This window comes from Fundulus heteroclitus, chromosome 9, assembly GCF_011125445.2.
Source record: "Fundulus heteroclitus isolate FHET01 chromosome 9, MU-UCD_Fhet_4.1, whole genome shotgun sequence".
Lineage (NCBI taxonomy): Eukaryota > Metazoa > Chordata > Actinopteri > Cyprinodontiformes > Fundulidae > Fundulus > Fundulus heteroclitus.
The window spans coordinates 18,204,813-18,228,806 of NC_046369.1; the positions used below are offsets into that span (position 1 = coordinate 18,204,813).

General features: G+C 39.4%; 1 protein-coding gene and 1 long non-coding RNA gene across 2 annotated transcripts in view; one reads left to right on the forward strand and one right to left on the reverse strand.

Moving 5' to 3' along the window:
- Positions 1 to 23,994, reverse strand: part of LOC105928638 (tubulin tyrosine ligase-like family, member 7) — a 56,116-nt gene that overhangs the window by 29,141 nt on the left and 2,981 nt on the right. The window contains exons 3-7 of the mRNA XM_036141665.1: positions 20,420 to 20,567; positions 17,419 to 17,492; positions 12,712 to 12,847; positions 4,562 to 4,648; positions 1,371 to 1,599 (exon numbers count right to left, since the gene is read on the reverse strand). Of these exons, the coding sequence (XP_035997558.1) occupies positions 1,371 to 1,599; positions 4,562 to 4,648; positions 12,712 to 12,847; positions 17,419 to 17,492; positions 20,420 to 20,567 (674 nt within the window). The remainder of the gene's footprint in view (positions 1 to 1,370; positions 1,600 to 4,561; positions 4,649 to 12,711; positions 12,848 to 17,418; positions 17,493 to 20,419; positions 20,568 to 23,994) is intronic.
- LOC118564151 lies at positions 15,426 to 15,644 on the forward strand. Its single transcript, XR_004931676.1, has 2 exons — positions 15,426 to 15,479; positions 15,552 to 15,644. It is a non-coding gene; the product is annotated as an uncharacterized LOC118564151 (long non-coding RNA).

Below are 23,994 nucleotides of genomic sequence, written 5' to 3' on the forward strand. Positions count from 1 at the left end.
GATGCTCACATGTTGTTTACCCCATATCATGACCTTACCACCTAATTACTGTAGCTTACATCAAACCATGCATCATTTTTCCAATCTGCCACTGTCCAATCGTGTTGAGCCTGTGTAAACTGTACTCAGTTTTTTAGTAGCCTGTGTGTATTTTTGTCGCCTTTCTATAATTTGAACCAGTCTGTCGATTCTCGATGATCCCCTGATATCCAATGTGCGTTAGCATCAATGCCATCGCCACTCCCTGGATCTTTTCTGAGAGAAAAGTCCCTGAAATGCCCATTCTTTCTCATTCTAAGGCTCAGTGAATGTTAGCAAGTCACCATGTCGTGATGCCAAAATTCCTTCCGCTGTTGTCATATGATTAGCCGATTTGCTTTCTGTTAACCAACGGCGCAGGTGTACCTATTAAAGTGCCAGATGAGTGTTTCTTGAAAGATTGCGCCGTCTCCATTTAGAAATTTGTGTTACCTTGAGCGACTTAATTTTTTAAAAAGCATAAAAGAAAATATTTCTTCCTTGTCATTCTTAAAAAGCGTTTTATAAAAGTAAACAGGAAACATGAAATAGCTTGTGCGTTTTTTGATTATCCAGCAAAGTGCTCTTTCAATCGTGTTTGAGGACGTCTTATTTATTCATCCAACCTTTTAAGTGTTTGTAGGCCAGGTCATTTATTGACTTATAAGCACTGCTTCCCAAAGTTTGACTCAGAAATTTGCCATTACGTTTTATTTTTAACAGTGGTGGAGACATGTTGAAACAAACAGCATAAGCTGTACCTTTGCAATTAGTCCAAAATCTGTAATAAATATACAATCACACTGCTCAAATCAGCTCATTTTCACCTTCAAAATATGGCTGCGGAGCATTGGCAGCAAGATCCACCTAGAGCATAAACATTTTAACCACTGATTTATACTGTATACTTTTTTTTATGTAATTATTGGCCTATTCACTTCCAACCCTTTATTTGTTTGTTGCACCAGAAAAGTTAATTTTAAAACCTCATCCGCCCAAACCAATTATTAATACACCGTGGAGGTTTATTTTCACATGAATATCAACGCTGTATTTGGTAGCTTTGACACAGAACAGCGGTGCACTTTTTTTTTTTTTGGATATTTATTTATTATCTGATGTAGTTTTAGTTCACTCATCTAGGTTTTTCATTAGATCGTCTATAGATTTTTTTTATTTCCTCATCTGCTAACACTTTGTCATGTTTCTCCAGCTCTCTACTGTGACTGGTAACTGCGGTTTCTTATTCGCATGTCATGATCAGCGTAAGAAAACACAAAAACATGAAAACAAGGACCTTGTCAGAAGTCAATCGCTACGTTCCTAATAAAGACGTTTTCCTTTCCTCCTACCTGAGCGCTCGGCCACGTTTTTCTCCTTGCTCTCGCTGAGGTCATAGGAAACCTTCTTCTCGCCTCTCTTTTCTCTGCTTCTCCCTTCTCCTGCTTTCCTCCTGTCCTCCTCCTCTTCATCGGATGACGAGCATGAATTATCCGCGCTGCTGCAGCTGGTGAAGTCAGCCAGGTAGTCCGGTCGTTGGCGTCTTGGCGTCTGGCTCGATTCCGGCATGGCGGTCAAAGGCTGGCAACGACAAAGAAACAGACATGCACCACAGCAGAATATAAAAGTTAACATGCATTAAGTCATGAATCTCGACATATATAAGTTATCAGACACACACAGGACAACGTGGAGTGCCGTGCAACAACCCTTCAAATGTTTTACATTATGTTCTAGGAAAAACACACCTGAAAGTATTTCTATAGGATTTTATGTGACAGACTAATAAAAAGTATTGCATAACTTGTGTGTGGAAGGTAAATTGTAAAAAAAAATAAAAAATAAAAAGAGCTAAATTATGGCCTTTAAAAGTGGCAGGAAAAAGAAGTCATAAGAAGTTCTGCTTCAATAACTAAAGTTGTTGTTAAAACATGAACTTTAGGTGGTTGTTCGTGCTCTCGTTTTCTCTTTTCTAGACTATTTTAACGCACGTCTCACATCTGCAAACAAACAAACAAACAAAAAATCTTCATAATCGGCTGTAACAAATAAGAGCTCACATTACTCCTGTTTTAATGTCTTACACGTTACCTGGTTACCTGAATTCATATTAAAATCCTGAGTTGAACCTTCAGGACCCTGCATGGTCAAGCTCCTCCTTGTGTGACTGGATTAAAGCCACATTTTCCAACACGAGCCCTCGGGTGTAACAAACTAAGATCTACTATAGCTCTAAGTAAAAGATGTATCCAGGGGGATCCAGACTGTTGCACATCGACGGTGGAATACCCTTCCTTTGTCTTTACGTTGTTTTGAATAAATCAAGAAGAAGCTAAGTTCTTTAAAATGTTACAGGTTTAATTTATTTTTTGTATTTTTCTTGATGAACTTAATCTATTTCAAAAAAATAAACAAAAATACTTGAGAATCATAAATCATTTTGCCCCCACTTCAAAATGATTTCATGCTTATCTGTCACATAGAATCCCAATAAAACATGATGCTGTTTGTAGTTGTAACATGACAATGGTCGTCTCACAGGACAAAATGTGAGGTAATTCAAGGACTATGAATAGTGTAGCAAAATGGAAGCGTGAACTAATGTTAAGTTAAACCCACAAGGACGCAAAGTTGGAAGGTTGTGCATAAGCACCCACTGGCCAAAGGTGTGTGTTTAATGAACCTACAATACTCAAGTCATACAATCAGTATGTCTCCTTGAACCCTGTCACTATAACAACTAATGAGAGAAACGTTCGACAACTATCTTCTTGAATACGAAAGAGTAAAGTCAAGGTAAAACATCTCATTCACTCTTTAAAGGCTGCTGTCTTGCATCCATGTTTTTCGACGTACATAGAAAAAAGGCTGACTAGACCAAGGCTTTTGAAAACTTAGAGCGTTTCTTTACAATACATAGTCCTATTACACGTGACAAGGTGAAAACATCAATGTTCGTGAGTTCAAAGGTAATGCATGACTTAATAAACAGAAAAGGTTTTAGTTTAATGTTAATTATACATCCCTTAATGTGAAAAGGGGGACACAGTGATTACATCGATCAAGCTTTTCTATATCCCTCATTCAGGGTTCGGGTCTGGCATCACTGTAAGGCCAACCAAATTAATAGGCAGGAAGTGATGACGGGTCTTAAAGAGTCATGACTGGGTAGTCGTGTTGGTGAGTGATGGAGGAGGCCAGAGACGGCGAGAGATTAAATACATGAAAAGAGAATAAGAAGGGAAGATTGGAACATCAGATTGATGAGGTGAGACATAAAGAGAGGGACAAGGTGAATCTCAGCAGTGGCAGCAGAAAGGAGCGAACAGGAGCACAGAGGAGGGACTGAATACGCAAAGAGGGGCGGATGTGAACACAGAAAGGCAATGATATTGGACATAAAGGGGGGGATGAAAAAAAGCGTGGGTGAACAGACAGTCTCCCAACAGGGGGAGAGTGAGACAAAAGATCAGACAGTAAAAACGAGATGAGATTTTGGGAGAGAGTAGCTATCATTCTAAGTAAGGAGCCAAGCCGCAGGGTAGGGAAGGAGAGCATCAAGCACAAGTGTAAGAATAGTAGATCAAAATTAAGGATTTGGAGACAAAAACAATTAAGCAGGCTTATAAGCCTCCCTCGCTTCATTTTTCTCAACTTTCTGTCCCGTCTGCCTTGACATTTCCTTCGCTGACAGAAACATTAGTGCCACGTCCTTCCTTCAAAACCCTGTCTCTAACTCCTCTCATCGCGCTTTCGCTTTCTGCGCTTGGTTCAGCTCCACCAGATGGCTTGTAAGCAACTCACCCCAGAGAGGGAATCCATCCGTCACAGCACTTTACTTCCCCCAGTTATCGATGTCTCTCTCGGTACGTTCTGCATCGAAGCTGACGGGCCCAAAATTAATTTGGACAACAGCGATTGTGGCTGAACAAGTTCTCATTCTGGCTCAGGCCTCACGAACGCGGCGCTGAACTTCAACGTCTGGTCCCTAACACACTCGAGTGTTCCAGTCAATTTAGCCCTCGAGTGAGGGATGATGCACGCGTACGGAAAGGAGAGAGGGATGGAGAGGTGAACGGCGGAGAGGGGAACAAGTTGATGGAGGGAGTAATGTGCTGTTGTGGGAAATGGAAGGGACTTACAGGTGGATGTGACAGAGAGGAAGAAGAAGAGGATGATAGACAGGGGGAAAGATAGCAAGCGGGGGGGAGCAAGTGTGGGAGTGTGGGTGAAGCAGGCTGACAGCTGTCCCCTTAGGGAGTTGGGTCCCTTCTTTGGGCCTCTTTCTGATTCGTTTCTTTCTTCCCAAAGCCGCTAGACACTCCAACCCCTCCCACCCTCCCCAGCCCGGGTCCCCACCACCACCACCTTCTTTTTTTTCTAAATCATGTCCGATGTGCTTTCTCAGGGTGTTAAGCTCCAGGCATCTGACTATCTCCATCCCTTTCTCTCTGGCACTCTTCTTTCTTGAAGGTCCCATGAGGCATCTGGACCCTTTGCACTCTCTGCTTGGTGTCTCCCAACGTCGCTCCCTTTCACCCACCTTTGGGCCTCGTTGCCTGGAGGATTTGCCCATCAGCTTCTCGTCATCCAGCTCGCATTGTTCCAGCAGGTCCAGTATATCTTCTTCCTGCAGGTGAATACATACAGACAGCTCAGTTTGGATGAGAAGATGCCAATGGTTGAACGCATTAAATTATTAGTCAGGAAAGTTTAACCTTTTGGGTACATTTATAAAGTACTCATTTAAATTATTTGATAGGTTTCTGTGATGTCAAATGAGGTTTCAGAAAATAAATAAATTCTCAATGAATGTAAAACAATAAAGAAAAAGCGTAACTTCAAAAAAAAAAAAGTGCCTTGTCTACAGAGGTTGGAAAAGACACACTAGTTTAAGATTCTTTGCTGAGAAGAGCTCACTGAGGCTGAATTAGAAGAAAATGAGCTTTATGGCCTTCGCCAACATGCACAAGCATGGTCCAGTTGGCAGCTGCTGAAATGCAGGGAAAGATTATTAATGTTGTTCAAGGCAGGAAAATGAGAGGCTTCCACTTTCTGCTTAAGTCCAAAGTGATCGTTGGCTGGCTGCTGGCTCACTGGGTTGATTCTATTACAATTAATGTTTGTGTGAAAGCCTGGATGGTGGAACATGCCATTCTGGACACAGATGGCTTAAATGTCATATGTTTAATTTGTTGATTGACTTCCAATCTGTCTGTGACTTTCAATCCGTCTGTATGTTTGGATTGAACTGACTTTTTGTTCGGTAAAGTGCCTTGGGAAAACATTGTTGTCAATTGCTGCAGTGTAAATAAACTGAATTAAATTGAATAAACTGAATTAACGGAACCAAGTCGGTACAAAATCGGAGAACACCCAAAGTTGATGATTCTGTAAACATCCCTGGCAATATGATGCAATTGTTTTCTAAGTTATGCTACTGCCCACCATTATCTGCACCCCTGGTAAAATGTGTAAAAAGTCTTAAGATAATATACTGTATGTAAAGCAACATAATTCTTAACTAAAAAAAAAACAGTTATTAAATGGGGAATAATAATCCCATAATAAGCCATTTTTAACAAAATCACTCGTGGCACAAATTTTGGTATCCCTGCTGTTAATACTTAATGAAACAACCTTTTACCAGTAGGGTGGCATTAGTCATCTCCAAACCTTTTGTGAGGTTAGAGCGTATAAAGAGAGCAATCTTACTAATTCTCCACTAAGGTGTCCGTGAGCAAGGTAATTAGTTTTTTTATAGATTGTATAGTATGATGCGTGCTACTGATGCCTACTGATTACCAACAATAAATCTGCCCAGAAGACTCCCTCTGACGCAGGGATACTGCACAGCTCGCCATGCTTTATTTGGTGGCTTGCGTGGTGCTAAGATGTGCTACAGAAACATATAATACACTCTGCATGACACAAATATAAGCACTTCTAATATACAGTGTTTCTCATTTTGCCTCAATCAAGGTAGTTTCCAAACAGCAGATACTACAACACGCTGCCACATAATGACAAGGCTACAAGGCAACAGTAATCCCAGCAGCTAGCCTGACACATGCAGTCAAAATCCAACCCTGCGATGTCGGAGAGGGGAAAAGCACACTAATGGCCGGTGCTTCGACTTAAAAAAGGAAAGGTACAATGTATACAACATGAGCACAGAAGCATTTCAAGAGAAATTGACAGACAAATCCTCTTTTGTTCTTTACAGCCCAAATCCATCTTTGCTAATTTTGCAACCCGACCCGCTCTAGCTTCAAACAAAGCAGCGTGGTGTGCCGTTTCAAAACCATACATCCAAAATTCAGTGGAAGCTCCGAAAGAGAAAAACTGCACAGATCATCGCGTCACTTTCAGCACCTCAGCCACAGGGGATTAGTTGAAATTTTGACGGAGCTGAGAGGTGAGATTGACTCCAGATTCTGTGATGTGAATGAACAGAAGCACATTTTAAATTTTTATTGAAAACCCCTTCCAAGTGGATGTATGCTCACCTACACCCACCATCAGACAGCTCTGCCCTGACAGTTGTGCCACACTTGAAACTGAAATAATGGAGCTGCAGACAAAGGGCAACTTCCAAGTGGAACTCAGAGAAAGTGTTGGTCCCTTCTGGAGTTTGGTTTCTGAAGCAGACTTTCCCACTTTGAAACCACTTGTTCAGAAAGTGGCGTCTTTCTTAATGCGCACACACACTTGTGAGTAACATTTTCAACCATAAACACTATCAAGAGCAAATGTAGAAATTAATGCCTCACTGTGATTGCAGCAATAAATAAAATAAAAAAACAAGAATAAATCAAGGGCGTGCACAACAGTTTCCGCTTATCTCACTACTTAAGGCTGTTTTAATTAATAGTGAGTTCACTGTTTGTCTCTTATTTGCAGGAGAATCTGTTTGAGTGAGTTGGGATATTGTGGCGCTTCCCTTGACTATGCTTTGCCAATGTGGGTCTTTTGAAGGCAAAAAAAATCACTTCTCTTATATAACAAAATATAATAAATTAATTTATTATGGTCACTCGTTCAAAAAATGAGGCAGCCTTCTGTAGCCTTTTCATTAGAAAATTGTATTTTTAAGCAGCCTTGAAGAGTCTTGAACTGAAGTTCTAACTTTTAACAATGTAGCAATTATTATAGAGAAAATCTGACTTTGCCCTGCTTTGTGGAATTATTTACAAATTACAGGCAATAAAAGTCTGCTGCCAACTCAATAAGCTTTTATAAGGTGAAAGCTTCCCCACCCACTGTGGTTTAAAAATCACTGGAGGCCCATTACCTTCTTAAATACCAGCAAGTGGATTACACCTAATGTTTTGACATGTTTTTACAGCATGGGAGAAAACCCAGCGAGACATATGTGCAGAAATTACACGTGAAGTAAAAGTTCTTTATACTCTCGCAATTTTAACCGTTTAAAATTTCACTATTGGAAATAACTGTTATTTTATAACCACTATTACCTATTATCTATTTTACAAGCTCCCCAAAATATACATTTCCATTTTTTTTCCGCAATAGGATCTACTTATGTCTGTATGAATCATAAGCTACTGATTGTTTTAACATTCTGTCATACTTTGGTGTCGATGAGGACCAAAACTCAAGCATGAGATGAAGGCAAAATCGTGTGGAAAGCAAAAACTAAAAGAACAGGAGTCTAACAAGAAGTAGTGCTGAAATTCTGGAGCACGGAACAGGTGAGTCTGATTAAGAGGATAAGCAATAGCCGAGGGAGAGGATGACTAAAGTAGCTGAGGAAAATGGATGAACAACACACAGTAAACACAGAAGGGAAGCAGGGGATGAAAGGAAAAACTAGAGTAATAACCAAAGAGAGTAAAGTACCTTTAAAATAAGACAGTTTTTAAAATAGGGTTCAGGTCCTTGCTGTTTTGGTTGCTCCTAAAACACTGGATTCTAAAGTAAAGTCCCTAACATCTGTGGGAATGTGGTCTGATTTTGGTTTCTACTGCCGTTTATTTACACGACGAAGCCAGCAAATCACTCTGATTTCAATCCCAACCAGAATTTGGAGCAAATTGAAAAACAAGGATTTTAAATCACAATATCAAGCAGAAAATGTATGTAAATTAAGTGTTTTGGACATATATATATATATATATATATATATATATATATATATATAGAGAGAGAGAGACAGAGAGAGAGAGAGAGAGAGAGAGAGAGAGAGAGAGAGAGACAGTGTTTTTGTTTTGCTTTTAATCTGGAACATGCATGACATTTTGTTGCAGTTGATTCGTGTTTTTTTCCCATTTCTTCTAATTCATGTACTGAAAAATTAAAGAAAACTTGAACTACAAACAGCCTCATCGCACACCCAAGAGTCATTTATGAAAGCAACAACCATTCATGTTACAATATAATCTCTTTCTTGTCTTTAAAAATTGGACATTTTAATTTCCATACTTAACCGCTGCATTTGTTGCACTTTTCTCTTTGCAAACTTTTGCAGTGATCCAAGTTTTCTATGACTGTTTGCTTACATGCTTTTTTTATGTTACTGAAAAAAACACCACAGGCTGGTTTGACAACATCCTGTTTCTCATTTCCATTATTCCAAAAGTGGAGGAATAGCAAGACATCATCTGAGGAGTGGCAAAGATATATAGGCAACAACAGAGCTAACAATCTGATGCATACCTTTCAACCTAACTGTAATGGAAGTGCGGAGAAGGGTGATGCAAACTCTGTGGAAGACAGAGTAACTCATTGCTGAAACGTCTCTGGCACAGCAAGCTGAAAGCAAGAGGGTGCTCTGCAGTCAATCAATGTTTTGTTTTTTTCTTCTAGGAATACAACACAGGCCTTGCTTTCTTTGATAGTGTGACAACCAGTGAATTTTTTCAATTCATGGCCGTGGGAAGCTAGCAAAGCCAGCAAACAAAAGTGTTGTGGCTGCAAAAACTGTCAGACAGAAATATAAATAGTTTGCTATAAATGTTTTCATATACATATGTGTGTGTGCGTGTGTGCTTGTGTGTATGTCTGTGTGCACGTGTGTGGTAGAAAGTGGTGCTGAATTGTGGTCAAACCTAAATGAAAGATGCCAATGGACTAAATGAAGAAAAGCACATTTAGGTAGTAGTGTCAATCTCGAAGCTAAGTTCAGAGTTTCCTAGATGTTTTCCATTAAATGTTTTCCATTTAACTAACTAACTTAAAGTTTTTGATTACAATTTTTTTCCTAGTCCGTTTTGACAACTAAGTTCAAACATGGCTCTAAAAACAGTGCTAATAAATTAGTGAAGAGTCTCAGTCATCCAGGTCATGATCAATCCAAAAAAGGTTAAAAAAAATAAAACAACCAGACTTCTGTTCTGAAGCTGAAGACATTTCACTTCCCATTAAGGAAGCTTTCTCTATTCAAAATCTCTGGAGTAGTGTGAAGTTCCAAGTTTTATAGACCAGCAGACAACATTCCTCTTGTGAGCCAGGCAAACGATGAGCCTCCATTGTGAGGGGCGATCAGTTCCAGGTGAATTTGTGAATCTAAACGCTAATGAGGCCTCGCCGGCAGGTCTATAAAGCTTGGAACTTTCAGACATTTTGAATTGAGAAAGCTTCCTGGATGGGAAACGTCTTCAGCTTCACAATAGAAGTCCAGTTGTTGTTTTTTTTTTTAACCTTCTTTGGAGTGCTAGTAAAAAACGGATTTGCCCTCATATATTTCTTCAGTCTTTCAGATTTGGCGCTGTATGAAATAAATATTTTTTTTCAGGGTCATATCTAGCTGACCCTAAAATCAATAAATCTCTTAAATAGGACCAGTCTGACTGCATGAAGTATGCAAAAAGATCCCAAAAAGAACTTCAAGAAAAGCATTATAAAGTAATTGCCTATAAGTCTGAAAATGGTTACATGGCCATTTCTAAGGCTTTGTGTCTTCAATAAGCCACAGTGAGAGCCTTTATCAGCAAATGGAGAAAACAAGTGGTGAACCTTCCCAGGAGTTCACCTAAGAACTTAAAACACCATCTAAAGCACCAAAGTCCTCACTTGCCTCAGTTAAGGTCAGTGTTCATGATTAAACAATAAACCGAGCAAATATGGCCTCCTTCGACAACGTCCACCACCAAAATCACAGCTGACCAAATAGAAGGAGAATGCCCGGCCATCAGCTGATAACCTAACCTCAAGCACACTTTGTTTTTGCAGCAGGACATTGATCACAAGCATACCAAGCAAGTCCACATCTGAATTGCCCTGCAAAAAGAAAGTGGCCAAATCAACGTCTGGACATTAATTTGATTGAGATGTTGTTCCTTGACCTTAAAGCGATCATCCATTCTCAAAAAAACCCAATGAGGCTGACTTTAAACAATTCTGCAAAAAAGAAGGGGACAAAAAATTTTCACAGCCATTTTCTAATGGTTTGAAACACTAAAGTGTGACAAAAGTGCAAAAACAGGAGAAATCTGTAAATTTGCAGATTATTTTTACACAGCACTGTAATTCTTGAATGAGTTTGAAGTCCAATTGTTTACATGTATTAAGTCAAAGAATGTTATATTTTTGTAAAATATCTGCAAACTTGTAGCTTGTAAGTAAAGTTTGTAGAGATTTTTGTTTGAATTGTTATAGCCTGAATATTAATCTAAATTCCCCAAAGTTAGAAAATCAGTTGAAAAAAAAGGTAATTATGGAAGCTTTTGTGTTCTCTGTTAAGCCACAAAAGAGGTAAACTTAAAGTTTTAAATGTAACTAAAACACAATAACTTTCTGCTACCAATGGTAAGCGACTATCTGTTAAATATGATCTATATGAAAGGAGACACAGAAATGAGAAAGAAAAAAGAGCCTGGAAACAGAAATGTTTTTCTAAACATTTTTGTCTTCTTCCATACTTATCCATACCTGAAAAATACTAAAAATCAATATCCATGAGTTTATGTGCTTTTCAAGCTATTTTAGGAACCATGTATGCTGTAGTTCTCACACTATTTAAGAGAGAAAAAAGATCCTATGATTATGCAATGCCCTCTCCTCCTAAAATGTGTCTTAAGTTGTCAAATGGTGTCTTGACATCAAACTCTGATTATAATACACTGATAATCACTGATGTGATATATGAAAAACAAAGAAAAAAGTAAGCTACACATGATGTAAAAAAAAGCTTATGGGCATGGAATGCATTATGTTTGGACTGATCATTATCAGACTGAACTTCAGGGCCCTTCCTTCTTTCTGATAAATAGCCCAGATTAGTTTTTCACACTGTGTCCCTTAATGAGGACAGTTCAGTTGGTAGATTGTGGCGGCAGATAGAAAGCTGCAAAGTGACTCTCTCTTCCTTTCTTCTTTGAACAAGATCCCCGTTTCTGTGCTGGCTAGATTAAAAATGTGGATTTTTCAGCCTGGCCTCAACTTTGATTGATATCTTTGTAAAGTTCCTCCACAGTGACACCATTCTTGGAAGAAAAATAAACATGAAATAACTTTCAGAGAAGCAAACGGCAAAAAAGGTCAGGAACTGTGAAAGTAGGCTCTACGAATGTTGTAATGTGTCCTTATGAATGATATGAAATTAATTTGCACATTTGTCAATAACCCTCATTTTTACTTTCTGCATGCCAAAAGTACTTGCATATTTAGTGCTTCATTCTTCGGTGTGGTTGATTACTGGTCAATTCGCCCCGCCTGTCTTTTATCGTCAATGTTTTACTTCTATTAGACACATAAATAAGACATAATGAGATAAATCTGATCCTAAAGTTTCCTTTAAAGTCTTTTAAAGTGTATTTTACAGAACATAAATATGACAAAGCTACGATTTCTTGCAGCTACTCATCTTTATGCTACTTAACTATCTTTCTCATATCATGTCATATTTTTGAACAATTCCTGTAGCTCTCAGTCAGTTTCCTTCAGTGATAAGTTTAGCTTCTTGTCTTCACCTTCACAGTTTCGTAAAAAACTGTGTTTGTCTAACCACTGTAGAGCCTTTTGGCATTTACAATAAATGCACGTCTTACTTCCTCGTCCCGTAAAATTGTCAAGTTCTGGGAATTTGTAAAAGTACTTTTATTTCAACATGTTCAACGTGTTAATCTTTGAAATAAAGCAAGCAATAAAACATATGTGGGAAGCAGCTGTTACTCACTCAGAACTGATGCTGTCAGAAAGACATAAAAAAAGCAAGAGATCCAGAAAGAGGACGGACGGACAGACGGACGGGAGAGTGAAGAGTGTCGAAGTGAAGAAAGAAAAAAAAACATAACATTGTTCTATGGGATTTGATTTCCCCTTTTTTTTAAAACAAACAAAAAAAACAAAAACACCATGCACAACACAATAAATATTTGTGAAGAGACAGTATGAATGACAGTAAGCGCATATTGTGCTCTGCCTTCCTACATATTGTCAAACTTTCTAACAAAAACCAAGGACTGTAACACACTTTGCATTATTTGCACATCCATATTCGTCTCTGTGGGCAGAATCCTAATAGAAATGTGCGTGTGTGTTCCTCTGCTTCCTGCCCACAGATGCCTGAATGCTGTGTATGTGTGTGTGTGTGTGTGTGTGTGTGTGTGTGTGTGTGTGTGTGTGTGTGTGTGTGTGTGTGTGTGTTCAGGTGTGGATCTCTGCAGGTGTCTACAGCGTGTGTTTGTGTGAGTGTGTGTGTCCGTGACAGTCTGTCACTGATGTACGTGCCTTCATTCGTTTCAGAGGATTATTCATTTCCTTTTGAAGTGAGGCAGCTCGCCCGGCGAGGAAGGTCTGAAAGGCGGCCGAGAGCAGGCTTTCATACTTTTCCAGCAGCAGCTTGTCGTCTGGGGGGTAAATACGTCTGCAGGCCACAGAGACAGGGAGAGAGAGAGGGGCAAGGGGAGTGAGAAAGGAGCAAAAAAAAAAAAAAAAAAAAAAAGAAATGGATGGAAAATGGAAGGTAACGGAAAAGGGTTATCATTGTGGGGAGACAGTTGAAATGTGAGTGGGGCAATAAAGGGTGGAGAGAAGAAAGAACAGATAGAGAGACAGAGTGGGGTTAAGCAAAGGAAGCATGTGAGGTTAAAGGACGGGCCACAGAATAAGCAGCAAAAGGTTTGTGCAGTAAAAACATTTTTTTTTAAAGAACAAAAGTGTGAAAATGTAAAGACATACGAAAGAACAGGAGTACATGTTGAAAAAGGCAGCAAGAATGAGAAAAAAAACAATTAAAACATGAGAGATGTGAATGGAGTGACGGACATTATAGTAGGCCCGTTAAGAGAAAGACAGAGAAAGTGAAAATAAGAATTAATGTGCAATGAGAAAATACAAAAAGACAGGCTTTACTGGCAACCTTGAGCCAAAACACTGTGCAGACTCTCATTTAATCAGTCTTTTCTAATGGAGCAATGCTTCATACCGCTGCTTTGTTCGCACATTTTGAGATTTCACCCTCAAAACTAAACCAACCCCAGTGTTGATCTTGGATCTTAAGGGATTAGAACAATGTGTAAACCTCTGCCGGGTTTTAATCAAAGTACATCTCCAAACCTGCCCTCGTCATCGCTTTGGCCATCATATCAAAACAATGTCAGCTTTTCAAGCAAAATAAGAAGTGGGCAGTTTAAGTGCAAAAGCAGGCTAATGTTCTGGCATCTGCACAGGACCATCAGGAGCCAAATCCCACTCCATTAGATGGCCTTCACGATTTAGAACTGAACCTAATGTCTAAAGCAGAACACATTACTTATATAACTAAATTATGTGCTTTTTTTATGAATACTGGTTGCTAAAAAAAGTGCTTCTGAGATGCTCTTACATCTCAGCATGTGAGTAGTGGATTTTAGTGCAAGTAAAATGCCAAGTAAAGGTTAACTGTTTCACCACTAAAACTTTAACTGCTCCCCATCTGCAATTAATAATTTTATGCAGTGGAGCTGTTCTGGCTAAATGATTTCCATATTGTTGAGAAGATGACCCAACTCTACATTGCTGCCGCTGAAATAGAGCAACTATTAAGCTCGGAGTCCTGATATGAACCAATTACGTTGCTTCGTTCATAGTAGGTTTCAATGTGGGATTTTACTGTGATCTACACTGCCTTGCAAAAGCATTACTACCCCTTTAAACATTTTCACATTTTGTCACATGACATTTAAAAGAACGATTTTCACCCCAGTATCCCAAAATTGAAACAGTATAGCACGAATCAATCCAAAAAATTAAAAAAATAAATAAAACAACTGAACTTCTAAGACTGGAAATCCAGTTGTATTATTTATGTATTTATTTGGATTGATCATGACCTGGACGACTGAGAATCTTCACCAACACATGGCACGAATCCAAAACTACCAAGACATACAGGGAGAGCGTTATTAAGAGAAGCATCCAAGAAATGCTTAGCCACTCTGGGGGAGCAGCAGAGATCCACAGCTCAGGTCCAATAATCTGTCAGTGAGAGAACTTTTATTCCTGTGCTCCACAAATCCTTTTTGGCCAATGTTGAGAGAAAGTCATGTTTGCAGTTTGCCACAAGTCATGTAGGAGGTCACAGCAAACATCAGGGAGAAAGCGTTCTGATCAGACGAGACTAAAAACAGAAGTTATAAGCCTGCCAATGCTTTACTGCGAAATACAAATGCCACACCCACTGTGAAAAATTGGTGGTGGCAGCGTCATGCTGTGGGGGAGGCTTTTCCTCAGCAGTGACTCAGAAGCAGGCCAGAGTTAAAGTGAAGATAAATGCAGATAAATACAGGGCAGTCTTGGGAGAAAAGGACTGTTGGAGGCTTCAGAAAACTTGAGCAAGGTTCACCTTCTAGCAGACGAAGACACTAAACATACAGCAAGAGCTCCAATGGGAGGATTTAGATCAAACATGTTCTATAATGACCCAGTCAAAGTTGTCAGGATTCTCTGTGTTGGCTGCTAACTCTACTCCGCAGGTGTGCCTAGTTGGCTGAGGAGGCGTGGTCCACACCTGCAGCTCGTTGCAGGCGGCTTCCTCTGGCTTCTTAAGCAGAGCACTGGCAGATGGAAGACGCCGGAGCCTTAACCAGTCGTGGTACGACGTGGCCTCTGGCCCAACTCTCGGAAACCAGCTTGTGAGTTTTTTGTTGCTCATCTTTTTGAGTAATTTTTGTACCTCTCTGTGCTCCAGATTTTGGTGCTTGGATGCACTCACCTGTCTTGACGCCTCGTCCGAAGAAACAGACCAGCAGACCTGTCGGCTCAGATTTTGCTCTGGCGCTCCCCTCATACTTCCTGGAAATTACCCAGCGAGGGCTGAGATCCCCCTTTCCCGGGTTCTGTCGGTTCTGTGCTCACTCTGGTCAATCCATCTGTCAACCGCTGCCGATGAGGTCATCTCGGATTCCTCACCAGCTACATCTGCCGCCCTCAGCCACTAGCCACCTATCTCCATCAGAGTAGTCACATAGAGATCTCCTGACGCTACTTCTTCCCGGTTAGGTCCGCCCTGCCTAATGGTAAGCAGCGCAACTCTTAGTTGGTTTTTCTGGCTTTCATTATGAAGAACTCACGTGCTCTCTCTCTTACAGTCTCTCCAGCCTTGACGTTCTGACCCAGCCGTGTACCAGTAGTCCGTCCATAAACCTGCTTATTTTTCCTTTAATAAAAGAACTTAAAACTGCGTTTGCCTCCCGTTCGTATCTGCATGTGGGCTCGTCATCTGAAAACCATGACAAAAGTTCAAGCCAAAATCAAATAAGGAATTTGGACACTCTTAATCTAATCAGCCTAAGCTATTTTGAAAATAAAACTTGATTAAAAATTTTGTTTGTAGATGTGCAAAGCTGGTAAAGACATACCACCAGCGACTTGCAGCTATGATTTCAGCAAAAGCAGGTTCTACAAACTATAAAATGGTGAAGCTGAGAACAGAGTTATGCCACAGGCTAAATAAATACTTTTATTTGTAAAAAAAAAAAAAAAAAAATACAGAAAACCTTGTACTTTCTCCTTCCACTTCACAATTATGCAGTACTTTGTGTTGGTCTGTCACATAAAAGATACATTGCAGTTTGTGGTTGTTATGTGATGAAGTATGAAAGAGTTCAAGGTATATTAATCCTTTTGTAAGGCGCTTCTTTGAGTCATATCACTTCAAAGGTGTATGGACATAATCCTTTATTTTTCAAAGACACACTCGACAAAATATCAAAAGGTCTCATCTTATATAAAAAAATAGAAATAATAGATGCTAGAAATGCCAGTTAAGGAGCCTCATGTAACCGAAAAGCTCATGGTCATTTCTTCAGCAGGGCATGTAAAGATCTAATTTTTTTCATATCTCAACACATGTATGTCTTGAGTGATATGATTTTTGCCCATGTGATCCCACTTAAGCGAAATGAAGGGATATAACTACTCCTTTGAGATGAGAAATTCTCCCTTTGCTGTTTTTTTTTTTCCTGCACCTTCTCAGCCTCGTGACTTCTGCTGCTTTAAAACGGTTGTGAATCAGCAACAAGCAGCTGGGTCTCCCTCAGATAACAGGGTCTGTACCTGAAACAGATCTCATCTAATAGCCAAATGTAAGTGAGTTCATTACTCAAACTCATCTAATGAGGAGCAGTGTGTTAATCAGGGTTCAGCGTGGCGCTGGGGCACCATTTGAATGCTAAGAGGTCTTTATTAGGGGTGCTCCAGACAGACCTCAGCCTGCCTGATTGACTGTCTGGCAGCCTGTCGAGGAAAAGGAAGGAGGTGATAGCACTTCATTCAGGCTTGGAGAAGCATTCCTAGCAAAGACTGAGTCAAGTAGTTGCTTCGACTTTTGGAGACAGAAAGACAGGTGAGTGTGTCTGTTTTTGCTCAGGAAATCGAAGGAAAAACAATAGAGAAATAAAATTCTGTGGACGCCGACATGCGGTATCAATAGAAAGAGGCATAAACTGAGAAGTGAGGGAGCAAAGAGGAGAGAACGGTTTACACGGGACAAGTGGTAAATTTCAACTAGCTAAGTCATGCTGTAGGGTAAAAATCGACACGCTCTGTGTCTTCCAGAGACCCAGCTGTGGGTTTTTGAGGAGGGGGGGGGGGGGGGGGGGGGATTGATGGGGAGGCAAGAGATGGCTCGCAGCGAGCAAGCAAAGTTTACCTGCTAATCCTTGTTTCTAAAATCCGGCAGAGGGAAAGAATTTGTAAAGAGAATACGCGAGTTGAGCCTCTTTTCTTCTGCTTTTTCTGTGTTTCTCCTATTTTAACTCTTTTATTCCAATTTCCTACTATCTCAAAACAATGGTTTTTGCTTTATTTCATTCTGTCAACAGCAATATTTAGTCTTGCGAGCGAGTTTGACGTTCTGCAGATTACCTCGTAAATGTGAGCAAGCTGGCACAAAAACAAAGGGTGGAGCTCCTGAAGGGAGAGCCCATTCTCCCCAGCTGTTTGCCTCATCCTTACCTGTAATTTCCCAGATGTTGATTTTCATGTTCTTCCCTGGAAACCTGTTTGCGAACCTGTGCAAGTCGCTCTTTCTAGAAACAAAGGAAATATTTCAAGTCAACTCTTACGAGCAGAAAGACACAATAGAGTCTTGCAAAAATACAGGGCAAAAAAAAGAAAGACGTCACTGCCACCGATGAATAATAAATTCTCCCTTTCCCTCATTCATTAGTATGTTATAAAGGTGTCATTGTGAGTCTAAGCTTGTCAGATTGACAAAAAGCACAGAGGTGGGGGATCATGTTGCCATGAGTGCCCCAGTATCATTAAATACTGAGTGATATGAGCCTTCAAGCAGACCTGAACCAGAGCTCACTTTTCAGCCAAAACAGCACTCAAAGATGAGGTGGTGCCCTTTTTGAAAGAGCGCCTCTGCGCCTTCGCTCCTTAGTCCCACTGATTACAGCTGTGGCTATCAAAAGGCTAATCAAAGAGGGTGGGAGGCATTAAAGCACTAGTGGCTGCCACTTTTCCCCATCTAGTTGAGAAAAGCCACCCAATTCCTTCAATTCAAAGAAAGAATAATTAAACGGTGCATAAAGCTCAGAAACTTTTACTTTTTTGACATGTACTGAAAACAAAGTGAAACAGAATTCATTCTTATAACTCTTTTTTCCTTTTCTAGCCCATCACTCACCTTCTACATCTGCAGCACACCGGCGTGTTGCTTGTATCTTACACTATAAATGAATTGTTCTTTTTTTTTTGACAGCACTATATCCACAAAGACTAACATGAAACCCAGTCGACATGTTTACATCCCAATTTAATGAAAACAAAACAAATGCAAACCTGAAACACCTGCCAGATTATTTTTTTCTATCTTTAATTTGATTAATGCAACAGGTGAGTTTGAACAGCAACACGTTCTATTCTGCTTTATTGCATGATTTTATTTATTTTTCTAATCAAAAATGATGTCTGCAAACCTGTGGGTACCGAGGAGTCCACTGTTGCATGAATGTCTTGTAGTAGTGTTGAAGTGTGGCAAGTGAAATGCTTTTTTTCACTCTTACACAGAATGTAAGTGTCAACAGTTTGATGCATCCATGCTGGGTGAACTGTCCACTAGGAAAAAACAAAAACAAATGGTCCCTCTCCACTTTAGCCTGAATGAGGCAATATCTGTATTTTTTTAAAACAGAGAATCAAATTTTGACCTGTTGTTTTTCATCTTATACCTTTTATGTTTCTCAATGTTTATCCAACTTGATGCGTTTTGTTTCAGTATGTAAACTGTTTCACATGTTAAAAGAGCACAAACGTTGGGACTGGTCTGGCCCATGTCCCTCATGTAAAATACTTCTCCATTATCATTTGAATTTTTTTATGGAATGTATTATGGTTGATGGCATCCTGTGAACCATTTGCCTTACTTTTGAACCACTAGATTTTATAATGCTCAGATATTAATTAAGCCAGAAGCTCAAGCTATTCTCAGAACCTTTAAAGAAAGAAAACTGTACTACCAAGCTTATAGTGTTTCAGCACCTATAAGCTTGGTCACATTCTATGACTTTACGAATTTCGACAATAGTAGCTCAATCTGCATACAAAGGTTTCCGGATTAAATTATCTCACTGTGTTAACTGATGTTTTATTTCACTGTTGTACACTTTGTTTTTGCACATTTTGTTACGCGAAAAAACTCAATGAGTAAAAAAGGAGAGGCAGCCGACCGAGTTAGCAACACCCAGTGGAGGTGTGAAAAGAAAGGGGTTAAAGCCTGGCGTATGCTTGACGCATCTGCCTTTTAACATAATTTTGGCTACCAAGCCCCTCCGCGCACCTAGGAAAATTCCTAACTACACGGACAGTCCTGTGCGGAAAAACATGGCAGACGAGCAAGCACTCATTTTGGGGGAGGTTCCTAAATATAGACATCTTAGTGATTCGGCCCAAAAAGATTCCTGGTAAGAAATTGCCGTCACTCTTGGAAGAAGGGAAGAGGCTTTAAAATGTTGGAAACAACTGTGTTTGCTACTTCTACGTGTAGTAGTGTTTAGGAGCACAATGCTGCCCTCTACAGTCTAGGAGGACAGTGCTACTTCGGAGGAAAAGCCACACAGAGCATAAATGCTGCAGACATTGTGTCCGCACGTCTCATTTCAGCGCAGAACATACAAGCGTCAACCATAAACCAGCCTTAAGTAACCCTAGCCCTGCAAATCGGGTTGGTCTTCGACCACGCTGAGCTGTCACTTTACTGCGAAGTATTGAAGGATGTACTGTAAAATCTTACAATAGCTGTGTCAATAGTCACCATCTTTCTTTCTGATAGCTCTGTGGTACTGCCAGAAGATGGCATAACAATGTTGATGTATGCCGATTGCACCCGGTGCAAAGTACTTTTCAGGCAAAACATTATCAGCATATCGTTTTATTTGATGATGAATATGTTGTTTTTTGTGTTTTCTTTTTATGTTCATAGTATGCGACTAGGTTTTCTTAACTGAGATATTCTGCATGCATTTAAATGAAAATAATCTTGTAATCACGCAAAGAGTTTGTAAAAAATTGCAGTCAGAGCAAAAAGAGCCAGGCAAGTGCTATATGTATGGCACAGATTGCATGAAATATTTACTCTCACATGAAAGCAACACAGTAGAAGACAGGAACAAAAATGAGCTGCTGAGGTGCTGACTTTACAAAGGGTTATAGATGTCACAAGGTATAATTCATTATTTGTTTCAGGATGAATTATACTTTCATACATCAATACAGGTTCTAAAAGTCAAACTGGGGTATTGCTCTCCTTTGACCACAGTTAGGGAGCAACACCTTATACAGGATATGACCTAAACAGAAGCTGCATCGGCACTGATCCATGGTCACCAATTAAGGGAACTGTCGTTTACCAAGGACATTGCAGAAGGGATAGTGCATGACTGGAAAAACGTTGATTAAAACTGTGCAAATTTAAATCAACTAAAAGTGTAATATCCAATTTGTACCATACCAGTTCCTCTTTTCTTCGCTCCAGTGTGTGACGTTGTTTCTCCCAGTCAGAGGAAGCTGCTGAAAGTTTCTTCATGGAGCCATGTCCATAAAGGCGTCTCTGAGCTTCCGCCTTCTCTTGAGCCAGGTTTCTTTTCTTATCACTGGCCCTGAACCACAATAAAACAAGTGAAATACGGACATAAAAATGTTTAGATTTTCAAGTTTCTCACAGTGAAAAGCTTTTAACTTTTTAATTATGCTCTCAATGCCGTATGTTTTTCTGCTCCTTTTCTCATATTCTTTTATATCTAAACAGTTAAAAACAAATATCCACTGTTTTTGGGATAGATTTTTTTGGGGGTGTTTGACAGCTTGATTCTAGGCAATTCCAGGAGTTTACTCTTTATATTACTGACAAAATAAAAATATAGATATATTTCTTCCAAAACATTCAAAGCTAATGTACAAACAGCAATTGAAAGAACAGGATCAGACAGAATATTCTCAATAAGTTGGTTGTTGCCGTTTCAAGAGAGGACATGTGTTTAATTTAGTTGCTGGCCCTTTAGACTGGATATTCGGTGTAATGTTTATCAGTGTCCATACCCAGATGGGTCAGAATTGATCCCAGTTAATGTTGTGAGGCTAGTCCCACCACTGCTTCCTCTGGGTGGGAAAAGTTAATAATGTATATAAAAGAAAAAGAGTCTGAAAGTTAAACAAGGTCATCTTTCACTCCACGAACATCAGCGCTTTATTCTGTGTGTACCGTGTTCTTGGTGTCTTTCAAGACATGTTGTCATTGCTGAGATAAAACCTCTTAATTTTATCTGACAACAGAGTAAAAATCAACTGGCGGTACTGTGAAGACTTTGAAGGTTGCACAACTGAGTGAGTTTTCAACAAACCAGGTCTATTGTTAATACTGGTAATACTACGTGTAATTTGACCGTGCATCTCAATAAATTAGAAGATCCCTGAAAGTTTTTTTTTTTAATTCAGCATGCCTAGAGTAAGACTCTTGTTATCCCTCTTGCTTGTGCACAGATTTTTAAATGAATAATTTTCTTTCCATTCACCATTCTATCAACATGCTTGAATACAGCCAGCATCTTTATTAACAAGCTTTTGTGACTCGCTGTCATTGTGGAGACTTTCAGTAACTGTCTTCCCCATGGCCTACAGCATATGGCCTCCACAGGCCATAAGAGTTTTGTCTTAAAATGTATTTTAAAAAGATTTTACATAGTGTTTCCTGAGAAACAGAATTTAAGTTATTAAAAGTCATTAGCTGCGACAATCTCGAGATTAACAGAAATAAATACTTGCATCACTCGAATCTAACCTACATATCAGTTACATTTTTGAATTTAATTACTAAAATAACATTGTTTTGATGATTTTCTTATTTACAAAGATGTCCCTCTATGCCTCTGTGCTCAAGTGTATGTCTGCATTATGTTTGTGTTTGTGCATGACTACTGGGGGGTTGGGACTATATTTAGGGTAGCCAGAAGAGGACATGTAGAGAGAAAACAACAAAGGGAGCAGAGATCTAGAGGTCCTGTGTACAGTGATCAATCAGAGAACAAAGTCACTGTAGCCAGGGGACAGAAAGGCTTGCCCACAAACACACACACACATACATACACACAATGTATACAGAAATACAGTGCACCCAAAAAGTAGTCAACGTAAGCAAAACAGGCAAACAAAGCGAGCAGAAAGTGCAACACAGAAAACCAAATAAAAGAAACAAGAGTAAAGCTTGGGTTTAAAATCAGACAGGATAAACTTTAAGCTAACAGTGACAAGCCATACACATTGACAACACATTGAGTAGAATTAAAAAACAACATAAGTTAATTTTTCTTCTATTGTTTTGTATGTGCTAAGATCAGATGTCAGAAAATAAGGAAATCTTCTCACTACCTGTGTGTTTATCTGAAGCTGTGAAGCTCTGCAGTTGGGGCCAGTGGGGCCTGGCCCCACCAGATGTCACTGTGGAGCACTGTGGTCGCAATAATCAGTGGAACGTTCTTAATAGAGCAATATTGTAAAAAAAAAAAAAAAAAGAAAAAAAGAACGATTCCCTTACCAATAAAAATATGTTCGAAACATTTGTGTCTATATATCTCTCTGCCAGAAAACTGACAAGCTCAGTAGGCTAATTCCTTTTGAGGTGCCTTGATATTGGTACTGGCCCACTAACATTTGTTTAAATAATTCACATCTGAAATCGTAGTGTGCATGCCCAACGCTCTCTCAGTAGGCAGCCGTTGGGCACAAATCTTGTGGCCCCAAACACAGATTGTCCAATCAAAATACTGGAAATGCACACGCTACGTTTACGTTCTGCTGGATAGTCTGTGACCATCTAGGCAAGGCTAATTTATGAGTATAGCACATTTCAGTACAAGGACAATGCAAAGTGTTTACATGATTAAAACATTGGGAAATAAAAACAGGGTAAAAGCAAGTAAAAAATAACATTTAAAGAAAACATAGGAAAATGTAAACTAAAAGTAAATATTAATCTACTGTTGGTTGTCCTTGCTAGCTCATTGAAGGATTGATGTGAATCTTTTCTGTTCAATAAATGAACAATGAGAGTGAGGCTTTTTTATGAATTTATGTATAAAAATTTAATTACATTTAACTTATATAAAAAGGATTTTATGCTAATTCTTCTGTTTAATTTAACATTGATCAAAGTCAGGTTGTATGCATCACAAAAAAAATTATTTGCTGCTAATAGGAGTTGAGTTTTTGTTCACCACTCAACTTATCATGCCAGAGACGGCACTGATCTCAAGGTGCGTTCACATTGAGCCCGAATGTGGAAATCTGCAATTCCACTGTTATAAAAACAGTCTACAAGGGGAGCACATTAATAAATTGCCAACATGCCCAGGTCGGGCCATCCAAGTAAAGCTACCCTGAGAGCAGACCGTAACATGCTAGAAGAAGTCTCCAAAAAAACTCTAAAATATATCCTCATAGTCCCTACAGCAGGCGCATGCTGGTGTTGATAGCATAGAACATGTCTCTCCGATCAGAAAAAGAGTGCACAAGCTAAGCTTTAATGTAAGATGAGCAAGGAGGAAACAATTGCTCCCTTAGAAAAACATGACAGTCAGACTGACGTATGTCATTGAAAACATAGACAAACAAAAGGACTTCTGGAATACTGTTTTTTTTTTTTTTTTTTTGATAAATGAGTCTAAAATGTAATTATTTGGACTGCAGAGCAGATGACATGTTGGGCCTAAACCAAATGCAGCATAAAAACACATATCAAATGTGAACCCTAGAGATGCAAGGGTCATGGTTTGTGGATGCTTTGCTTCATCAAGACCCGACCAGCTAACCATCTACAATCTACTATGTATCAGAGGCGGCTTGAAGTAATTGCAATAAATAAAATCCAGCTGAAAAGGAACACCAGATTAAAGCCGCAGTAGATGACTTTTTCATAAATGCATTTTTTTCACATTTGTTAAAACTGACAATGATACTTTAATATGAGATGGACAATCTGCGAAAAGAAATCAAGCTCCTCTGGCTCCTCCCAGTAGTCCTACAGCCATTGGC